Source organism: Balaenoptera ricei, chromosome 3 (genome assembly GCF_028023285.1).
Source record: "Balaenoptera ricei isolate mBalRic1 chromosome 3, mBalRic1.hap2, whole genome shotgun sequence".
NCBI classification, from domain to species: domain Eukaryota; kingdom Metazoa; phylum Chordata; class Mammalia; order Artiodactyla; family Balaenopteridae; genus Balaenoptera; species Balaenoptera ricei.
This window is the reverse complement of record NC_082641.1, coordinates 166,510,203-166,533,245: the sequence shown is the minus strand read 5'-3', so window position 1 is coordinate 166,533,245 and position 23,043 is coordinate 166,510,203. Positions and strand designations below refer to the sequence as shown.

The following is a 23,043-nucleotide window of genomic DNA, read 5'->3' as shown; positions in this document are numbered from 1 at the left end:
TTTGATCAGACCTGGAATTAGAAACATGATACAATTGTGCCATTTTAACTCTTTCAAAAAAGGTTCACTTTCTAAGCGTTTCTCGCCAGGACTTAGCTGTGGAAATGTCTTCTGCATGTTGATTCTCTTACACCCTAGTCTTACTCAACAATCGTACACAGCCTAATAATTCATCCATCGGATTGTCTGAGTTGATAATCACATCATCAGCAAATTCTACCTTGAGTTTTTCTAAACCCTTTGCCAGGGATTTTATGCTCCTCCTCACTCCACTCAGTGGTGACAGTGGCCCACTGTACAGCATTCTCCCTCACATCAAAGATTTCCAGGGACACGTTCAGTGGGATGCTGCTCTTGTTGTTGCTGTTGTTGTTGTTGGAGGAATTTTATTATAACGTTACAAAAAGAACACTTTTGTACACTAGGATAAGAATTATCTGGCAGGAACTGGTGCTCAGTTTTATCACACTTTTTGCCTGCATTTCGGACGATCAAGTTGCATCTACCATTTGATTCTCTAGTCGTTCAGAGGGCCACATCCTTCTGCATTCAATCTCTTAATGCCAAGCTTTATAACTATTGACTTTGCCAACCTTCAACACAACGTGCAATCCTGGACTACGACTCTCATCACTGGCCTCCACCCCGTGGAGGCACGGCTGAATTCCTGTTGCTAACATTTCATTCATGATTTTGCCTGTGACATTCGCAATACATACGTCTGGAATGTCATTCATCCTTCCTGCCTTTCTTCTGCGATTCTGGTATGCACCGATGTTATGTTCTGAACTTAAAGAGACTTATGGAGTGTACCACCTTTTTCTGTCTCTAAGTCCATCTCCACAAGCACGGAATAACAGTTTTCCAGGATATTTTGTGGACTCTACCAGAGAACTACAAGGTAGTTCCTGGGAAGATTTTTCATTACTGGTCCTACTGATTGACAAGTCATACAACTCTTTGAGTTTTCTATATCTTCTTCTGTCAGTTTTCATACAGTTGCCCAGGATTGAGTCAAACTTCACAACTTTTCAAAGCTTTTATCTTAGAACACTCTCCAATATTCTCCGAAAGCCACATTTTACAGAAATGCCCGGTGGGATCTGGGATAATTATACACACCCATGAATCATCCTATGCTCGCACGGTCTCAAACAGTTATGGGTTGGCACCTAGGAGTCAATGTGGAATGGGAGCCCACCCCTACTCAGCATTAGGGCTCTCTCCACAGAAGACGAGTAACCTGATTTCTTAGACTGCCTTATGTTCCAGCCACGAGGCAGAGACACTCACTAACCTTTAGGAAAATGCAACGAAATAAAGACTGCTTTGCCAGTAAGAGTCTGCTGCTACTACACTAACTGCTCATTAGCAAAGCAGACTGACGGGGCAGAAGTGACTTTTTCCTTTCTGTTCCTAAATTCATCAATTTGATGCCACAGGGAATAGTGACCTGCAGCATCCAAACTGTTTGAAGACAAAGGCAAAATCCTATTGCCTTTAAGAAGATCACCCTAAATAGCACAGGTGACTCTGTTCCAATCCTCCTTTCCTTCTCCCTTTGCAAGATCGTGACAACAAAACTTGGGCCTATCTTCTGCTACCTACAGGCAACCGGAGCTTCCTTATCCAGGAAACTGAAGGAACGGCATCCCAGACACCTCCAATCTGATCATCCAAAGTTCACTCCTAAGAAAATTCCAAGCAGGACTGTGTGGCCAATATCTCAACTAATCCGCCATCAATGACATTGAAACCCCATCTGGCAAACTGAGACCCGGCAGGAGCCATGTGGTAGATGTCAGGAAAGACGTACCATGGGAGGAAAGTCACATATCCCCAGGCCTACCTCAGACGCCACGCATCAGGGAGAGCCAGGGTCCCGATACCAGGAACAACAGGAAGGCTCTGGGCAGGTGCTGAGACACTGTGACTGAGCCTTACCACATGGAAACAGCTGGACACAAATGGCCCCTCTGCCTTCCACGCCCACCCTCTCCATCCAACCTCCCCCAGGCAAAAATGGCTATAAACGTGGGACGTGGAAGACTGGGAGGCTACAGGAGAGTGAACACCAGTCTGTGGAGGCCGCAAGACAGTCCCCTCGTCACCTCCAAATAGGCTAGCTTAGTATCCTCCTCCAGGACTGACCTGTGACATCCAGGTGGAAGGAGACGCTCTGGCCCCCGGCCTCGCAGCTGTACTCCCCGGCATCTGCCTTGCCCGCCTGCTGCACCACCAGCCGCCGCCCTCGGCCCGTGGCTTCCACACGCACTTTCGAGCTCGAACTCAGCTTCTTTCCGTCCTTGTACCACGTCACCTCCATCTGGGCCTGGGCCACCTCGCAGCTCAGCGTGGCACTGGCCCCCGCCACGGCCTGCACTTCACTGCGTGCCGGCTGCTCCTTGGCAAACACCACCTTGGGCTCTGGGGACAGGGAGGGATACACGGGTCAAGGACACCATCTCAGTCAGGAAGGCAGCCCCGGGCAAAGGAGAACCTGAGTGGGGAGCCGAGGGCCAGGCGGGTGCGAAGGGTGCGGAGGTGAGGCGGGGGCCAAGCTGGAAATTTCTCCAGGCTCTGCACCAGGCGTGTGCCCTGCAGACGTCCCCCTGCTTTTCTCAGCGACAAGTAACACAAGTGATGCATTCTCACCCGGGTTCGCGTGAGCTGGTCCGGGGGGTGGGGGGGGCTGGGGGAGGGTGCGCTTTTGGAAGAGACTTCTCCCCTGCTCATGGCATCTGCAGGGTCACACCCTAGTGTTCCCAAACCTTCCCAGATGGGGCCACAGTCTTCTCCATATGCCTAAGCAGGGAACTTTGCACCTGCAGTCCAGGCAAATCACTGAGGCTCGGTGCCCTGGCCTACACTTAGTATGGTCAACTTGTGACAAGCTGGAGGGCGTGCTGGCACCTCCCCGTGGCTTTCTTTTCCATTGTCTGAGGAATAAAGAAGCTGAGCACCTTTTCCCTTACGACTGGGGTCCCCATTGCTCTTTTGTTCTTCCTAGTGACACTATGCAAATTTTTGCCCACTCACCCATAGTAGGCTCTCTCTTCTCTCCATTCATCTCTAGGCACTCTTTATGCATTGAAAGACTACAGAAGGACAGATTGCTAGCTTTCAAGGTTATTCCCAACTGAGGGACTCGCACTTTCACTGTGTGATCGAGTCCTCCGATGAATCAAAGTTTTTACCTTCAAGAGTGTCACCAATGTCCATTTCAGCCCTTTCAGTTTGGAGCATTTGTGTTCCATTTAAGAAAACTTCCTTTACCTTCGGTCTTTAAAGAAACCACGGTATCGCCGGACTCTTGTTTGCTTTGTACCTTTTAACACTGAGGTTTCTAACCCACCACGAGTATACTTTTGTGTGTGGTGTGAATTGTCAGTACACTTTAATTTTTCCCTATGGGTAAGTGGTCCAAGCACTATTTATGAAGACAATATCCCTCCTTGACTTCTCGAAGAGACAGCACAGTAACAGATGAAATTGTGGCGGAGGGGAGGGGGCTGGGAAGGGGGCAGGAGGGGGGATTTGTCCGTGGTGGTGCAGGAAACCATTGCTGCAAGGAGCTCTTTCTGACCTCACTACTACGTTCCTCTGACGCGGTAAGTATAGCCGCACTGGGATCCCCTTACCTTGAAAACTATATAGCCTCACGATAATTCTTGACAATGGCTCACAGGAAGTGCTCCCACCGTGCTTCTTCAAGCAAATAGCATATTGGCTGTACCTTGCCTTTGGAATCTGCCTGCTAGTCTACCATCCGACCACCCAAAACACAAATTTCCTTCGATTTTCATTGTTAATCAACATCTTTGATTTTTCTCCTCAGATTACTGTCCATCGATTGAAACCTCTGACTCTCTCTCAACAATGTGTAATAATTTCCCCACATAGTCTCATAGCAACTTTGATCAGACCTGGAATTAGAAACATGATACAATTGTGCCATTTTAACTCTTTCAAAAAAGGTTCACTTTCCAAGCGTTTCTCGCCAGGACTTAGCTGTGGAAATGTCTTCTGCATGTTGATTCTCTTACACCCTAGTCTTACTCAACAATCGTACACAGCCTAATAATTCATCCATCGGATTGTCTGAGTTGATAATCACATCACCAGCAAATTCTACCTTGAGTTTTTCTAAACCCTTTGCCAGGGATTTTATGCTCCTCCTCACTCCACTCAGTGGTGACAGTGGCCCACTGTACAGCATTCTCCCTCACATCAAAGATTTCCAGGGACACGTTCAGTGGCATGCTGCTCTTGTTGTTGCTGTTGTTGTTTTTGGAGGAATTTTATTATAACGTTACAAAAAGAACACTTTTGTACACTAGGATAAGAATTATGTGGCAGGAACTGGTGCTGAGTTTTATAACACTTTTTGCTTGGACCTCAGACGATCAAGTTGCATCTACCATTTGATTCTCTACTCGTTCAGAGGGCCACATACTTTTGCGTTCAATCTCTTAATGCCAAGCTTTATATCTATTGACTTTGCCAAACTTGAACACAACGTGCAATCCTGGACTACGACTCTCATCACTGGTCTCCACCCCGTAGAGGCACGGCTGAATTCCTGTTGCTGACATTTCTTTTATGATTTTGGCTGTGACATTCGCAATACATACGTCTGGAATTTCATTCATCTTTCCTTCCTTTCTTCTGCGATTCTGATATGCATCGATATTATGTTCTGAACTTAAAGAGAATTATGGAGTGTACCACCTTTTTCTATCTCTAAGACCATCTCCACAAGCATGGAATAACAGTTTTCCAGGATATTTTGTAGACTCTACCAGAGAACTACAAGGTAGTTCCTGGGAAGATTTTTCATTACTGGTCCTACTGATTGACAAGTCATACAACTCTTTGAGTTTTCTATATCTTCTTCTGTCAGTTTTCATACAGTTGCCCAGGATTGAGTCAAACTTCACAACTTTTCAAAGCTTTTATCTTAGAACACTCTCCAATATTCTCCGAAAGCCACATTTTACAGAAATGCCCCGTGGGATCTGGGATATCTATACACACCCATGAATCATCCTATGCTCGCACGGTCTCAAACAGTTACGGGTTGGCACCTAGGAGTCAATGTGGAATGGGAGCCCACCCCTACTCAGCATTAGGGCTCTCTCCAAGAAGACGAGTAACCTGAGTTCTTAGACTGCCTTATGTTCCAGCCACGAGGCAGAGACACTCACTAACCTTTAGGAAAATGCAACGAAATAAAGACTGCTTTGCCAGTAAGAGTCTGCTGCTACTACACTAACTGCTCATTAGCAAAGCAGACTGACGGGGCAGAAGTGACTTTTTCCTTTCTGTTCCTAAATTCATCAATTTGATGCCACAGGGAATAGTGACCTGCAGCGTCCAAACTGTTTGAAGACAAAGGCAAAATCCTATTGCCTTTAAGAAGATCACCCTAAATAGCACAGGTGACTCTGTTCCAATCCTCCTTTCCTTCTCCCTTTGCAAGATCGTGACAACAAAACTTGGGCCTATCTTCTGCTACCTACAGGCAACCGGAGCTTCCTTATCCAGGAAACTGAAGGAACGGCATCCCAGACACCTCCAATCTGATCATCCAAACTTCACTCCTAAGAAAATTCCAAGCAGGACTGTGTGGCCAATATCTCAACTAATCCGCCATCAATGACATTGAAACCCCATCTGGCAAACTGAGACCCGGCAGGAGCCATGTGGTAGATGTCAGGAAAGACGTACCATGGGAGGAAAGTCACATATCCCCAGGCCTACCTCAGACGCCACGCATCAGGGAGAGCCAGGGTCCCGATACCAGGAACAACAGGAAGGCTCTGGGTAGGTGCTGAGACACTGTGACTGAGCCTTACCACATGGAAACAGCTGGACACAAATGGCCCCTCTGCCTTCCACGCCCACCCTCTCCATCCAACCTCCCCCAGGCAAAAATGGCTATAAACGTGGGACGTGGAAGACTGGGAGGCTACAGGAGAGTGAACACCAGTCTGTGGAGGCCGCAAGACAGTCCCCTCGTCACCTCCAAATAGGCTAGCTTAGTATCCTCCTCCAGGACTGACCTGTGACATCCAGGTGGAAGGAGACGCTCTGGCCCCCGGCCTCGCAGCTGTACTCCCCGGCATCTGCCTTGCCCAACTGCTGCACCACCAGCCGCCGCCCTCGGCCCGTGGCTTCCACACGCACTTTCGAGCTCGAACTCAGCTTCTTTCCGTCCTTGTACCACGTCACCTCCGTCTGGGCCTGGGCCACCTCGCAGCTCAGCGTGGCACTGGCCCCCGCCACGGCCTGCACTTCACTGCGTGCCGGCTGCTCCTTGGCAAACACCACCTTGGGCTCTGGGGACAGGGAGGGATACACGGGTCAAGGACACCATCTCAGTCAGGAAGGCAGCCCCGGGCAAAGGAGACCTGAGTGGGGAGCCGAGGGCCAGGCGGGTGCGAAGGGTGCGGAGGTGAGGCGGGGGCCAAGCTGGAAATTTCTCCAGGCTCTGCACCAGGCGTGTGCCCTGCAGACGTCCCCCTGCCTTTCTCAGCGACAAGTAACACAAGTGATGCATTCGCACCCGGGTCCGCGTGAGCTGGTCCGGGGGGTGGGGGGGGCTGGGGGAGGGTGCGCTTTTGGAAGAGACTTCTCCCCTGCTCATGGCATCTGCAGGGTCACACCCTAGTGTTCCCAAACCTTCCCAGATGGGGCCACAGTCTTCTCCATATGCCTAAGCAGGGAACTTTGCACCTGCAGTCCAGGCAAATCACTGAGGCTCGGTGCCCTGGCCTACACTTAGTATGGTCAACTTGTGACAAGCTGGAGGGCGTGCTGGCACCTCCCCGTGGCTTTCTTTTCCATTGTCTGAGGAATAAAGAAGCTGAGCACCTTTTCCCTTACGACTGGGGTCCCCGTTGCTCTTTTGTTCTTCCTGGTGACACTATGCAAATTTTTGCCCACTCACCCATAGTAGGCTCTCTCTTCTCTCCATTCATCTCTAGGCACTCTTTATGCATTGAAAGACTACAGAAGGACAGATTGCTAGCTTTCAAGGTTATTCCCAACTGAGGGACTCGCACTTTCACTGTGTGATCGAGTTCTCCGATGAATCAAAATTTTTACCTTCAATAGTGTCACCAATGTCCATTTCAGCCCTTTCAGTTTGGAGCAATTGTGTTCCATTTAAGAAAACTTCCTTTACCTTCGGTCTTTAAAGAAACCACGATATCGCCGGACTCTTGTTTGCTTTGTACCTTTTAACACTGAGGTTTCTAACCCACCACGAGTATACTTTTGTGTGTGGTGTGAATTGTCAGTACACTTTAATTTTTCCCTATGGGTAAGTGGTCCAAGCACTATTTATGAAGACAATATCCCTCCTTGACTTCTCGAAGAGACAGCACAGTAACAGATGAAATTGTGGCGGAGGGGAGGGGGCTGGGAAGGGGGCAGGAGGGGGGATTTGTCCGTGGTGGTGCAGGAGACCATTGCTGCAAGGTGCTCTTTCTGCCCTCACTACTACGTTCCTCTGATGTGGTAAATACGGCCGCACTGGGATCCCCTTATCTTGAAAACTATACAGCCTCTCGATAATTCTTGACAACGGCTCACAGGAAGTGCTCCCACCGTGCTTCTTCAAGCAAATAGCATATTGGCTGTACCTTGCCTTTGGAATCTGCCTGCTGTTCTACCATCCGACCACCCAAAACACAAATTTCCTTCGATTTTCATTGTTAATCAACATCTTTGATTTTTCTCCTCAGATTACTGTCCATCGATTGAAACCTCTGACTCTCTCTCAACAATGTGTAATAATTTCCCCACATAGTCTCATAGCAACTTTGATCAGACCTGGAATTAGAAACATGATACAATTGTGCCATTTTAACTCTTTCAAAAAAGGTTCACTTTCTAAGCGTTTCTCGCCAGGACTTAGCTGTGGAAATGTCTTCTGCATGTTGATTCTCTTACACCCTAGTCTTACTCAACAATCGTACACAGCCTAATAATTCATCCATCGGATTGTCTGAGTTGATAATCACATCATCAGCAAATTCTACCTTGAGTTTTTCTAAACCCTTTGCCAGGGATTTTATGCTCCTCCTCACTCCACTCAGTGGTGACAGTGGCCCACTGTACAGCATTCTCCCTCACATCAAAGATTTCCAGGGACACGTTCAGTGGGATGCTGCTCTTGTTGTTGCTGTTGTTGTTGTTGGAGGAATTTTATTATAACGTTACAAAAAGAACACTTTTGTACACTAGGATAAGAATTATCTGGCAGGAACTGGTGCTCAGTTTTATCACACTTTTTGCCTGCATTTCGGACGATCAAGTTGCATCTACCATTTGATTCTCTAGTCGTTCAGAGGGCCACATCCTTCTGCATTCAATCTCTTAATGCCAAGCTTTATAACTATTGACTTTGCCAACCTTCAACACAACGTGCAATCCTGGACTACGACTCTCATCACTGGCCTCCACCCCGTGGAGGCACGGCTGAATTCCTGTTGCTAACATTTCATTCATGATTTTGCCTGTGACATTCGCAATACATACGTCTGGAATGTCATTCATCCTTCCTGCCTTTCTTCTGCGATTCTGGTATGCACCGATGTTATGTTCTGAACTTAAAGAGACTTATGGAGTGTACCACCTTTTTCTGTCTCTAAGTCCATCTCCACAAGCACGGAATAACAGTTTTCCAGGATATTTTGTGGACTCTACCAGAGAACTACAAGGTAGTTCCTGGGAAGATTTTTCATTACTGGTCCTACTGATTGACAAGTCATACAACTCTTTGAGTTTTCTATATCTTCTTCTGTCAGTTTTCATACAGTTGCCCAGGATTGAGTCAAACTTCACAACTTTTCAAAGCTTTTATCTTAGAACACTCTCCAATATTCTCCGAAAGCCACATTTTACAGAAATGCCCGGTGGGATCTGGGATAATTATACACACCCATGAATCATCCTATGCTCGCACGGTCTCAAACAGTTATGGGTTGGCACCTAGGAGTCAATGTGGAATGGGAGCCCACCCCTACTCAGCATTAGGGCTCTCTCCACAGAAGACGAGTAACCTGATTTCTTAGACTGCCTTATGTTCCAGCCACGAGGCAGAGACACTCACTAACCTTTAGGAAAATGCAACGAAATAAAGACTGCTTTGCCAGTAAGAGTCTGCTGCTACTACACTAACTGCTCATTAGCAAAGCAGACTGACGGGGCAGAAGTGACTTTTTCCTTTCTGTTCCTAAATTCATCAATTTGATGCCACAGGGAATAGTGACCTGCAGCGTCCAAACTGTTTGAAGACAAAGGCAAAATCCTATTGCCTTTAAGAAGATCACCCTAAATAGCACAGGTGACTCTGTTCCAATCCTCCTTTCCTTCTCCCTTTGCAAGATCGTGACAACAAAACTTGGGCCTATCTTCTGCTACCTACAGGCAACCGGAGCTTCCTTATCCAGGAAACTGAAGGAACGGCATCCCAGACACCTCCAATCTGATCATCCAAACTTCACTCCTAAGAAAATTCCAAGCAGGACTGTGTGGCCAGTATCTCAACTAATCCGCCATCAATGACATTGAAACCCCATCTGGCAAACTGAGACCCGGCAGGAGCCATGTGGTAGATGTCAGGAAAGACGTACCATGGGAGGAAAGTCACATATCCCCAGGCCTACCTCAGACGCCACGCATCAGGGAGAGCCAGGGTCCCGATACCAGGAACAACAGGAAGGCTCTGGGCAGGTGCTGAGACACTGTGACTGAGCCTTACCACATGGAAACAGCTGGACACAAATGGCCCCTCTGCCTTCCACGCCCACCCTCTCCATCCAACCTCCCCCAGGCAAAAATGGCTATAAACGTGGGACGTGGAAGACTGGGAGGCTACAGGAGAGTGAACACCAGTCTGTGGAGGCCGCAAGACAGTCCCCTCGTCACCTCCAAATAGGCTAGCTTAGTATCCTCCTCCAGGACTGACCTGTGACATCCAGGTGGAAGGAGACGCTCTGGCCCCCGGCCTCGCAGCTGTACTCCCCGGCATCTGCCTTGCCCGCCTGCTGCACCACCAGCCGCCGCCCTCGGCCCGTGGCTTCCACACGCACTTTCGAGCTCGAACTCAGCTTCTTTCCGTCCTTGTACCACGTCACCTCCGTCTGGGCCTGGGCCACCTCGCAGCTCAGCATGGCACTGGCCCCCGCCACGGCCTGCACTTCACTGCGTGCCGGCTGCTCCTTGGCAAACACCACCTTGGGCTCTGGGGACAGGGAGGGATACACGGGTCAAGGACACCATCTCAGTCAGGAAGGCAGCCCCGGGCAAAGGAGACCTGAGTGGGGAGCCGAGGGCCAGGCGGGTGCGAAGGGTGCGGAGGTGAGGCGGGGGCCAAGCTGGAAATTTCTCCAGGCTCTGCACCAGGCGTGTGCCCTGCAGACGTCCCCCTGCCTTTCTCAGCGACAAGTAACACAAGTGATGCATTCTCACCCGGGTCCGCATGAGCTGGTCCGGGGGGTGGGGGGGGCTGGGGGAGGGTGCGCTTTTGGAAGAGACTTCTCCCCTGCTCATGGCATCTGCAGGGTCACACCCTAGTGTTCCCAAACCTTCCCAGATGGGGCCACAGTCTTCTCCATATGCCTAAGCAGGGAACTTTGCACCTGCAGTCCAGGCAAATCACTGAGGCTCGGTGCCCTGGCCTACACTTAGTATGGTCAACTTGTGACAAGCTGGAGGGCGTGCTGGCACCTCCCCGTGGCTTTCTTTTCCATTGTCTGAGGAATAAAGAAGCTGAGCACCTTTTCCCTTACGACTGGGGTCCCCATTGCTCTTTTGTTCTTCCTAGTGACACTATGCAAATTTTTGCCCACTCACCCATAGTAGGCTCTCTCTTCTCTCCATTCATCTCTAGGCACTCTTTATGCATTGAAAGACTACAGAAGGACAGATTGCTAGCTTTCAAGGTTATTCCCAACTGAGGGACTCGCACTTTCACTGTGTGATCGAGTCCTCCGATGAATCAAAGTTTTTACCTTCAAGAGTGTCACCAATGTCCATTTCAGCCCTTTCAGTTTGGAGCATTTGTGTTCCATTTAAGAAAACTTCCTTTACCTTCGGTCTTTAAAGAAACCACGGTATCGCCGGACTCTTGTTTGCTTTGTACCTTTTAACACTGAGGTTTCTAACCCACCACGAGTATACTTTTGTGTGTGGTGTGAATTGTCAGTACACTTTAATTTTTCCCTATGGGTAAGTGGTCCAAGCACTATTTATGAAGGCAATATCCCTCCTTGACTTCTCGAAGAGACAGCACAGTAACAGATGAAATTGTGGCGGAGGGGAGGGGGCTGGGAAGGGGGCAGGAGGGGGGATTTGTCCGTGGTGGTGCAGGAAACCATTGCTGCAAGGAGCTCTTTCTGACCTCACTACTACGTTCCTCTGACGCGGTAAGTATAGCCGCACTGGGATCCCCTTACCTTGAAAACTATATAGCCTCACGATAATTCTTGACAATGGCTCACAGGAAGTGCTCCCACCGTGCTTCTTCAAGCAAATAGCATATTGGCTGTACCTTGCCTTTGGAATCTGCCTGCTAGTCTACCATCCGACCACCCAAAACACAAATTTCCTTCGATTTTCATTGTTAATCAACATCTTTGATTTTTCTCCTCAGATTACTGTCCATCGATTGAAACCTCTGACTCTCTCTCAACAATGTGTAATAATTTCCCCACATAGTCTCATAGCAACTTTGATCAGACCTGGAATTAGAAACATGATACAATTGTGCCATTTTAACTCTTTCAAAAAAGGTTCACTTTCCAAGCGTTTCTCGCCAGGACTTAGCTGTGGAAATGTCTTCTGCATGTTGATTCTCTTACACCCTAGTCTTACTCAACAATCGTACACAGCCTAATAATTCATCCATCGGATTGTCTGAGTTGATAATCACATCACCAGCAAATTCTACCTTGAGTTTTTCTAAACCCTTTGCCAGGGATTTTATGCTCCTCCTCACTCCACTCAGTGGTGACAGTGGCCCACTGTACAGCATTCTCCCTCACATCAAAGATTTCCAGGGACACGTTCAGTGGGATGCTGCTCTTGTTGTTGCTGTTGTTGTTGTTGGAGGAATTTTATTATAACGTTACAAAAAGAACACTTTTGTACACTAGGATAAGAATTATGTGGCAGGAACTGGTGCTGAGTTTTATAACACTTTTTGCTTGGACCTCAGACGATCAAGTTGCATCTACCATTTGATTCTCTACTCGTTCAGAGGGCCACATACTTTTGCGTTCAATCTCTTAATGCCAAGCTTTATATCTATTGACTTTGCCAACCTTGAACACAACGTGCAATCCTGGACTACGACTCTCATCACTGGTCTCCACCCCGTGGAGGCACGGCTGAATTCCTGTTGCTGACATTTCTTTTATGATTTTGGCTGTGACATTCGCAATACATACGTCTGGAATTTCATTCATCCTTCCTTCCTTTCTTCTGCGATTCTGATATGCATCGATATTATGTTCTGAACTTAAAGAGAATTATGGAGTGTACCACCTTTTTCTATCTCTAAGACCATCTCCACAAGCATGGAATAACAGTTTTCCAGGATATTTTGTAGACTCTACCAGAGAACTACAAGGTAGTTCCTGGGAAGATTTTTCATTACTGGTCCTACTGATTGACAAGTCATACAACTCTTTGAGTTTTCTATATCTTCTTCTGTCAGTTTTCATACAGTTGCCCAGGATTGAGTCAAACTTCACAACTTTTCAAAGCTTTTATCTTAGAACACTCTCCAATATTCTCCGAAAGCCACATTTTACAGAAATGCCCCGTGGGATCTGGGATATCTATACACACCCATGAATCATCCTATGCTCGCACGGTCTCAAACAGTTACGGGTTGGCACCTAGGAGTCAATGTGGAATGGGAGCCCACCCCTACTCAGCATTAGGGCTCTCTCCAAGAAGACGAGTAACCTGAGTTCTTAGACTGCCTTATGTTCCAGCCACGAGGCAGAGACACTCACTAACCTTTAGGAAAATGCAACGAAATAAAGACTGCTTTGCCAGTAAGAGTCTGCTGCTACTACACTAACTGCTCATTAGCAAAGCAGACTGACGGGGCAGAAGTGACTTTTTCCTTTCTGTTCCTAAATTCATCAATTTGATGCCACAGGGAATAGTGACCTGCAGCATCCAAACTGTTTGAAGACAAAGGCAAAATCCTATTGCCTTTAAGAAGATCACCCTAAATAGCACAGGTGACTCTGTTCCAATCCTCCTTTCCTTCTCCCTTTGCAAGATCGTGACAACAAAACTTGGGCCTATCTTCTGCTACCTACAGGCAACCGGAGCTTCCTTATCCAGGAAACTGAAGGAACGGCATCCCAGACACCTCCAATCTGATCATCCAAAGTTCACTCCTAAGAAAATTCCAAGCAGGACTGTGTGGCCAATATCTCAACTAATCCGCCATCAATGACATTGAAACCCCATCTGGCAAACTGAGACCCGGCAGGAGCCATGTGGTAGATGTCAGGAAAGACGTACCATGGGAGGAAAGTCACATATCCCCAGGCCTACCTCAGACGCCACGCATCAGGGAGAGCCAGGGTCCCGATACCAGGAACAACAGGAAGGCTCTGGGCAGGTGCTGAGACACTGTGACTGAGCCTTACCACATGGAAACAGCTGGACACAAATGGCCCCTCTGCCTTCCACGCCCACCCTCTCCATCCAACCTCCCCCAGGCAAAAATGGCTATAAACGTGGGACGTGGAAGACTGGGAGGCTACAGGAGAGTGAACACCAGTCTGTGGAGGCCGCAAGACAGTCCCCTCGTCACCTCCAAATAGGCTAGCTTAGTATCCTCCTCCAGGACTGACCTGTGACATCCAGGTGGAAGGAGACGCTCTGGCCCCCGGCCTCGCAGCTGTACTCCCCGGCATCTGCCTTGCCCAACTGCTGCACCACCAGCCGCCGCCCTCGGCCCCTGGCTTCCACACGCACTTTCGAGCTCGAACTCAGCTTCTTTCCGTCCTTGTACCACGTCACCTCCGTCTGGGCCTGGGCCACCTCGCAGCTCAGCATGGCACTGGCCCCCGCCACGGCCTGCACTTCACTGCGTGCCGGCTGCTCCTTGGCAAACACCACCTTGGGCTCTGGGGACAGGGAGGGATACACGGGTCAAGGACACCATCTCAGTCAGGAAGGCAGCCCCGGGCAAAGGAGACCTGAGTGGGGAGCCGAGGGCCAGGCGGGTGCGAAGGGTGCGGAGGTGAGGCGGGGGCCAAGCTGGAAATTTCTCCAGGCTCTGCACCAGGCGTGTGCCCTGCAGACGTCCCCCTGCCTTTCTCAGCGACAAGTAACACAAGTGATGCATTCTCACCCGGGTCCGCATGAGCTGGTCCGGGGGGTGGGGGGGGCTGGGGGAGGGTGCGCTTTTGGAAGAGACTTCTCCCCTGCTCATGGCATCTGCAGGGTCACACCCTAGTGTTCCCAAACCTTCCCAGATGGGGCCACAGTCTTCTCCATATGCCTAAGCAGGGAACTTTGCACCTGCAGTCCAGGCAAATCACTGAGGCTCGGTGCCCTGGCCTACACTTAGTATGGTCAACTTGTGACAAGCTGGAGGGCGTGCTGGCACCTCCCCGTGGCTTTCTTTTCCATTGTCTGAGGAATAAAGAAGCTGAGCACCTTTTCCCTTACGACTGGGGTCCCCATTGCTCTTTTGTTCTTCCTAGTGACACTATGCAAATTTTTGCCCACTCACCCATAGTAGGCTCTCTCTTCTCTCCATTCATCTCTAGGCACTCTTTATGCATTGAAAGACTACAGAAGGACAGATTGCTAGCTTTCAAGGTTATTCCCAACTGAGGGACTCGCACTTTCACTGTGTGATCGAGTCCTCCGATGAATCAAAGTTTTTACCTTCAAGAGTGTCACCAATGTCCATTTCAGCCCTTTCAGTTTGGAGCATTTGTGTTCCATTTAAGAAAACTTCCTTTACCTTCGGTCTTTAAAGAAACCACGGTATCGCCGGACTCTTGTTTGCTTTGTACCTTTTAACACTGAGGTTTCTAACCCACCACGAGTATACTTTTGTGTGTGGTGTGAATTGTCAGTACACTTTAATTTTTCCCTATGGGTAAGTGGTCCAAGCACTATTTATGAAGGCAATATCCCTCCTTGACTTCTCGAAGAGACAGCACAGTAACAGATGAAATTGTGGCGGAGGGGAGGGGGCTGGGAAGGGGGCAGGAGGGGGGATTTGTCCGTGGTGGTGCAGGAAACCATTGCTGCAAGGAGCTCTTTCTGACCTCACTACTACGTTCCTCTGACGCGGTAAGTATAGCCGCACTGGGATCCCCTTACCTTGAAAACTATATAGCCTCACGATAATTCTTGACAATGGCTCACAGGAAGTGCTCCCACCGTGCTTCTTCAAGCAAATAGCATATTGGCTGTACCTTGCCTTTGGAATCTGCCTGCTAGTCTACCATCCGACCACCCAAAACACAAATTTCCTTCGATTTTCATTGTTAATCAACATCTTTGATTTTTCTCCTCAGATTACTGTCCATCGATTGAAACCTCTGACTCTCTCTCAACAATGTGTAATAATTTCCCCACATAGTCTCATAGCAACTTTGATCAGACCTGGAATTAGAAACATGATACAATTGTGCCATTTTAACTCTTTCAAAAAAGGTTCACTTTCCAAGCGTTTCTCGCCAGGACTTAGCTGTGGAAATGTCTTCTGCATGTTGATTCTCTTACACCCTAGTCTTACTCAACAATCGTACACAGCCTAATAATTCATCCATCGGATTGTCTGAGTTGATAATCACATCACCAGCAAATTCTACCTTGAGTTTTTCTAAACCCTTTGCCAGGGATTTTATGCTCCTCCTCACTCCACTCAGTGGTGACAGTGGCCCACTGTACAGCATTCTCCCTCACATCAAAGATTTCCAGGGACACGTTCAGTGGGATGCTGCTCTTGTTGTTGCTGTTGTTGTTGTTGGAGGAATTTTATTATAACGTTACAAAAAGAACACTTTTGTACACTAGGATAAGAATTATGTGGCAGGAACTGGTGCTGAGTTTTATAACACTTTTTGCTTGGACCTCAGACGATCAAGTTGCATCTACCATTTGATTCTCTACTCGTTCAGAGGGCCACATACTTTTGCGTTCAATCTCTTAATGCCAAGCTTTATATCTATTGACTTTGCCAACCTTGAACACAACGTGCAATCCTGGACTATGACTCTCATCACTGGTCTCCACCCCGTGGAGGCACGGCTGAATTCCTGTTGCTGACATTTCTTTTATGATTTTGGCTGTGACATTCGCAATACATACGTCTGGAATTTCATTCATCCTTCCTTCCTTTCTTCTGCGATTCTGATATGCATCGATATTATGTTCTGAACTTAAAGAGAATTATGGAGTGTACCACCTTTTTCTATCTCTAAGACCATCTCCACAAGCATGGAATAACAGTTTTCCAGGATATTTTGTAGACTCTACCAGAGAACTACAAGGTAGTTCCTGGGAAGATTTTTCATTACTGGTCCTACTGATTGACAAGTCATACAACTCTTTGAGTTTTCTATATCTTCTTCTGTCAGTTTTCATACAGTTGCCCAGGATTGAGTCAAACTTCACAACTTTTCAAACCTTTTATCTTAGAACACTCTCCAATATTCTCCGAAAGCCACATTTTACAGAAATGCCCCGTGGGATCTGGGATATCTATACACACCCATGAATCATCCTATGCTCGCACTGTCTCAAACAGTTATGGGTTGGCACCTAGGAGTCAATGTGGAATGGGAGCCCACCCCTACTCAGCATTAGGGCTCTCTCCACAGAAGACGAGTAACCTGATTTCTTAGACTGCCTTATGTTCCAGCCACGAGGCAGAGACACTCACTAACCTTTAGGAAAATGCAACGAAATAAAGACTGCTTTGCCAGTAAGAGTCTGCTGCTACTACACTAACTGCTCATTAGCAAAGCAGACTGACGGGGCAGAAGTGACTTTTTCCTTTCTGTTCCTAAATTCATCAATTTGATGCCACAGGGAATAGTGACCTGCAGCGTCCAAACTGTTTGAAGACAAAGGCAAAATCCTATTGCCTTTAAGAAGATCACCCTAAATAGCACAGGTGACTCTGTTCCAATCCTCCTTTCCTTCTCCCTTTGCAAGATCGTGACAACAAACTTGGGCCTATCTTCTGCTACCTACAGGCAACCGGAGCTTCCTTATCCAGGAAATTGAAGGAACGGCATCCCAGACACCTCCAATCTGATCACCCAAAGTTCACTCCTAAGAAAATTCCAAGCAGGACTGTGTGGCCAATATCTCAACTAATCCGCCATCAATGACATTGAAACCCCATCTGGCAAACTGAGACCTGGCAGGAGCCATTTGGTAGATGTCAGGAAAGACGTACCATGGGAGGAAAGTCACATATCCCCAGGCCTACCTCAGACGCCACGCATCAGGGAGAGCCAGGGTCCCGATACCAGGAACAACAGGAAGGCTCTGGGCAGGTGCTGAGACACTGTGACTGAGCCTTACCACATGGAAACAGCTGGACACAAATGGCCCCTCTGCCTTCCACGCCCACCCTCTCCATCCAACCTCCCCCAGGCAAAAATGGCTATAAACGTGGGACGTGGAAGACTGGGAGGCTACAGGAGAGTGAACACCAGTCTGTGGAGGCCGCAAGACAGTCCCCTCGTCACCTCCAAATAGGCTAGCTTAGTATCCTCCTCCAGGACTGACCTGTGACATCCAGGTGGAAGGAGACGCTCTGGCCCCCGGCCTCGCAGCTGTACTCCCCGGCGTCTGCCTTGCCCAACTGCTGCACCACCAGCCGCCGCCCTCGGCCCGTGGCTTCCACACGCACTTTCGAGCTCGAACTCAGCTTCTTTCCGTCCTTGTACCACGTCACCTCCGTCTGGGCCTGGGCCACCTCGCAGCTCAGCGTGGCACTGGCCCCCGCCACGGCCTGCACTTCACTGCGTGCCGGCTGCTCCTTGGCAAACACCACCTTGGGCTCTGGGGACAGGGAGGGATACACGGGTCAAGGACACCATCTCAGTCAGGAAGGCAGCCCCGGGCAAAGGAGACCTGAGTGGGGAGCCGAGGACCAGGCGGGTGCGAAGGGTGCGGAGGTGAGGGGGGGGCCAAGCTGGAAATTTCTCCAGGCTCTGCACCAGGCGTGTGCCCTGCAGACGTCCCCCTGCCTTTCTCAGCGACAAGTAACACAAGTGATGCATTCTCACCCGGGTGCGCGTGAGCTCATCCGGGGGGTGGGGGAGTTCGGGGGGAGGGTGCCCTTTTGGAAGAGACTTCTCCCCTGCTCATGGCATCTGCAGGGTCACACGCAAGCGTTCCCAAACCTTCCCAGATGGGGCCACAGTCTTCTCCATACGCCTAAGCAGGGAACTTTACACCTGCAGTCCATGGAAATCACTGAGCCTTGGTGCCCTGGCCTACACTTAGTATGGTCAACTTCTGGCAATCTGGGGGGAGTGCTGGCACCTCCCCGTGGCTTTCTTTTCCATTGTCTGAGGAATAAAGAAGCTGAGCACCTTTCCCCGTACGACTGGGTTCTTCATTACTCTTTTGTTCTTCCTGAAGACACTATTCAAATTTTTGCCCACTCACCAACAGTGGGCTCTCTCTTCTCTCCATTCATCTCTAGGCACTCTTTATGCACCGAAATACTAGAGAAAGACAGATTGCTAGCTTTCAAGTTTATTCCCAACTGTGGGACTCGACCTTTCACTGTGTGATCGAGTCCTCTGATGAATCAAAGTTTTTCCCTTCAATAGTGTCACCGATGTCCATTTCAGCCCTTTCAGTTTAGAGCATTTGTGTTCTCTTTAGAAATGTTTCCTTACCTCAGTCTTTAAAGAAACCACAGTATCATCAGTGGGTTTTTTTGTTTTTACCTTTACAGTGGGTTTCTACCCCACCATGAGTTCACTTTTCTGCGTTGTGGGCATTGCTAGTACAATTTAATTTTTTCGTATTGTTAAGTGGTGCAAGCATCTGATGGGGATACTCTGATAAACTTCCTCTTTGCACAATTCCTCTAGGACAGAAATTGTGGGGTCATTATGGGTTCATTCCTCATACTTCCTAGATGAGGCCAGAGTCTTTTCCCACAGGAATGTGCAGGGCATGTTCTCATCTGCAGTGAATGAGATTTGCTGAAGTTCTACCCTCACCTACTCTCACTGTTGGCAGTGTGGTGGGAGTGAAATGTACCTCCTGTGGCAGTCTTTTGCATTTTTTCTGATGATTCAAAGTAAAGACCCATTTCTGATGTTTTTGGTCATCAGTGTTTGCTCTTCTGTGGTGTCACTGTTCAACGTTTTTGCCCTATTTTCAATAGCATTGTCTGCCATTTGTATGTTCACTTTAAGGACGTTTTTATACATACGAATGCTAGGCACTGACAAGTGTTTATGTTCTAAATGTCTTCCACATCTGTGTGGTTTGCCTTTTCAGTACTTTATGCTATCTTCTGATGAATCTATCAATGCATATTTAGTTTTAAGGTAGTCAAATTTTTTTCATTATGATTAGTGCACTTGTATTTTAAGAAGTCATTCTTTGGGACTTCCCTGGTGGTGTAGAGGTTAAGAATCTGCCTGACAATGCAGGGAACACAGGTTCGAGCCCTGGTCCAGGAAGATGCCACATGCCACAGAGTAACTAAGCCCGTGCGCCACAACTGCTGAGCCTGCCCTCTAGAGCCTGTGAGCCATAACCACTGAGCCTGCACACCTAGAGCTCATGCTAAACAACAAGAGAAGCCACCGCAGTGAGAAGCCCGCAAACCACAGCGAAGAGTAGCCCCAGCTTGCCGCAACTAGAGAGAGCCCGCGTGGAGCTGCGAAGCCAAAAATAATAAATTTTAAAAAAATTTTTTTAACATCTTTCTTGGAGTATAACTGCTTTACAGTGGTGTGTTAGTTTCTGCTTTATAACAAACTGAATCAGTTATACATATACATATGTTCCCATATCTCTTCCCTCTTGCATCTCCCTCCCTCCTACCCTCCCTATCCCACCCCTCTAGGTGGTCACAAAGCACCGAGCTGATCTCCCTGTGCTATGCGGCTGCTTCCCACTAGCTATTTTACATTTGGTCGTGTATATATGTCCATGCCATTCTCTCACTTTGTCACAGCTTACCCTCCCCCCCCCCCCCATATCCTCAAGTCCATTCTCTAGTAGGTCTGTGTCTTTATTCCCGTCTTACCACTAGGTTCTTCATGACCTTTTTTTTTTTTTCCTTAGATTCCATATATATGTGTTAGCATACGGTATTTGTTTTTCTCTTTCTGACTTACTTCACTCTGTATGACAGACTCTAACTCCATCCACCTCATTACAAACAACTCAATTTCGTTTCTTTTTATGGCTGAGTAATATTCCATTGTATATATGTGCCACATGTTCTTTATCCATTCATACGATGATGGACACTTAAGTTGCTTCCATGTCCTGGCTATTATAAATAGAGCTGCAATGAACATTTTGGTACATGACTCTTTTTGAATTATGGTTTTCTTAGGGTATATGCCCAGTAGTGGGATTGCTGGGTCGTATGGTAGTTCTATTTTTAGTTTTTTAAGGAACCTCCATACTGTTCTCCATAGTGGCTGTATCAATTTACATTCCCACCAACAGTGCAAGAGTGTTCCCTTTTCTCCACACCCTCTCCAGCATTTATTGTTTGCAGATTTTCTGATGATGGGCATTCTGACCGGTGTGAGGTGATACCTCAATGTAGTTTTGATTTGCATTTCTCTAATGATTAGTGATATTGAGCATTCTTTCATGTGTTTGTTGGCAATCTGTATATCTTCTTTGGAGAAATGTCTATTTAGGTCTTCTGCCCATTTTTGGATTGGGTTGTTTGTTTTTTTGCTATTGAGCTGCAATGAGCTGCTTGTAAATCTTGGAGATTAACCTTTGTCATTTGCTTCATTTGCAAATATTTTCTCCCATTCTGAGGGTTGTCTTTTGGTCTTGTTTATGGTTTCCTTTGCTGTGCAAAAGCTTTTAAGTTTCATTAGGTCCCATTTGTTTATTTTTGTTTTTATTTCCATTTCTCTAGGAGATGGGTCAAAAAGGATCTTGCTGTGATTTATGTCATAGAGTGTTCTGCCTATGTTTTCCTCTAAGAGTTTGAGATAGTGTCTGGCCTTACATTTAGGTCTTTAATCCATTTTGAGTTTATTTTTGTGTATGGTGTTAGGGAGTGTTCTAATTTCATACTTTTACATGTACCTGTCCAGTTTTCCCAGCACCACTTATTGAAGAGGCTGTCTTTTCTCCACTGGATATGCTTGCCTCCTTTATCAAAGATAAGGTGACCATATGTGCGTGGGTTTATCTCTGGGCTTTCTATCCTGTTCCATTGATCTATATTTCTGTTTTTGTGCCAATACCAAGGGTTCTTCAATATACGCAAATCAATCAACGTGATACACCATATTAACAAATTGAAGGAGAAAAACCATATGATCATCTCAATAGATGCAGAGAAAGCTTTCGACAAAATTCAACACCCATTTATGATAAAAGCCCTGCAGAAAGTAGGCATAGAGGGAACTTACCTCAACATAATAAAGGCCATATATGACAAACCCACAGCCAACATCATCCTCAATGGTGAAAAACTGAAACCATTTCCACTAAGATCAGGAACAAGACAAGGTTGCCCACTCTCACCACTATTATTCAACATAGTTTTGGAAGTGTTAGCCACAGCAATCAGAGAAGAAAAAGAAATAAAAGGAATCCAAATCGGAAAAGAAGAAGTAAAGCTGTCACTGTTTGCAGATGACATGATACTATACATAGAGAATCCTAAAGATGCTACCAGAAAACTACTAGAGCTAATCAATGAATTTGGTAAAGTAGCAGGATACAAAATTAATGCACAGAAATCTCTTGCATTCCTATACACTAATGATAAATTTTTTTAAATTATTTATTAAAAAAAGAAAGAAATCATTCTTTAATCTGAGGTAATTAAAACCATCTATGTTATCATCTAAGAGTTTTATGATTTTCCCTTCTATTCTGTGGTGTTTAACCCAACATGAGTTGACTGTGTGGGATATGAATTACTGGCCTAATCGTTTTTCTATATGGTTAAATGGTTTAAGTACCATTTATTAAAACCATGTTGTCTCTACTCCTTGCATGATTCCACATTTTTTTTAAAAAAAGGAGCAGGGGAATGTGGGCATCCATTCATGTTCAGATTTGTGTCGAAGATCACTATTCTGGTCCTTTGGTCTGTGTATCTCTCCTTGCAACGAGACACTATTGTATACATTGCTGTAGCTTTATAACAATCTTGATATTGGTATAGCAAATAACTCACTTTTTGCTCTTCTTCAAGAGTGTATTGACTGTATATGATCTTAGCAATTTACTTCTGAATTTTCAAAATCCCCACTAAACAAACATTTGTTTGGATTTTAATTGGTATTGAACATTTTTTATTCTTCCCTGGATTTCTACCTAACTATTTAGAACTTCTTGACTGTCTCTCAAAACATTTTTAATAATTCCCCGACGCACACAGAGCCTCTCAACACCCTTTATTAGACTTGGAATTAGAAAATGATTCTTTTGATGCTATTGTAACTCTTTTAAAAATTTCATTTTCCAGATGTTTGTTGCCACAATGTAGATGTAGACGTGTTTTCTTCATATTGATTTTTTTACATGGTAATCATTCTCAACTATCTTATTAAGTCTCATAATTTATCCTTTGGATTAATCATATTATCCATGAATTCAACTTTTGTTTCTTCACACGTTTATGTCTTTTACTTTCTTTTCCTCCTATCTCTGCTGTACAATGTTGGTTAAAAGCAGTAACAGTTGGTTTCCTTGTCTGGTTCCCTATCTCACAGACAAACTTTCAAACTTTCACTTTTTTGTGTGCAATTAGCTGGTTTGTCTGCAGCGTCATTTATCAGA

At 46.8% G+C, this 23,043-nt stretch overlaps 1 protein-coding gene across 5 annotated transcripts in view; it reads right to left on the bottom strand.

Annotated features, from left to right (window-relative positions):
- OBSCN (obscurin, cytoskeletal calmodulin and titin-interacting RhoGEF) overlaps positions 1-23,043 on the bottom strand; it is a 196,057-nt gene that overhangs the window by 146,721 nt on the left and 26,293 nt on the right. For all 5 annotated transcript variants that reach the window (XM_059917953.1, XM_059917957.1, XM_059917955.1 and 2 more), the window contains exons 9-13: positions 17,806-18,081; positions 13,893-14,168; positions 9,980-10,255; positions 6,066-6,341; positions 2,152-2,427 (exon numbers count right to left, since the gene is read on the bottom strand). In XM_059917953.1, coding sequence (XP_059773936.1) covers positions 2,152-2,427; positions 6,066-6,341; positions 9,980-10,255; positions 13,893-14,168; positions 17,806-18,081 — 1,380 coding nt within the window. The remainder of the gene's footprint in view (positions 1-2,151; positions 2,428-6,065; positions 6,342-9,979; positions 10,256-13,892; positions 14,169-17,805; positions 18,082-23,043) is intronic.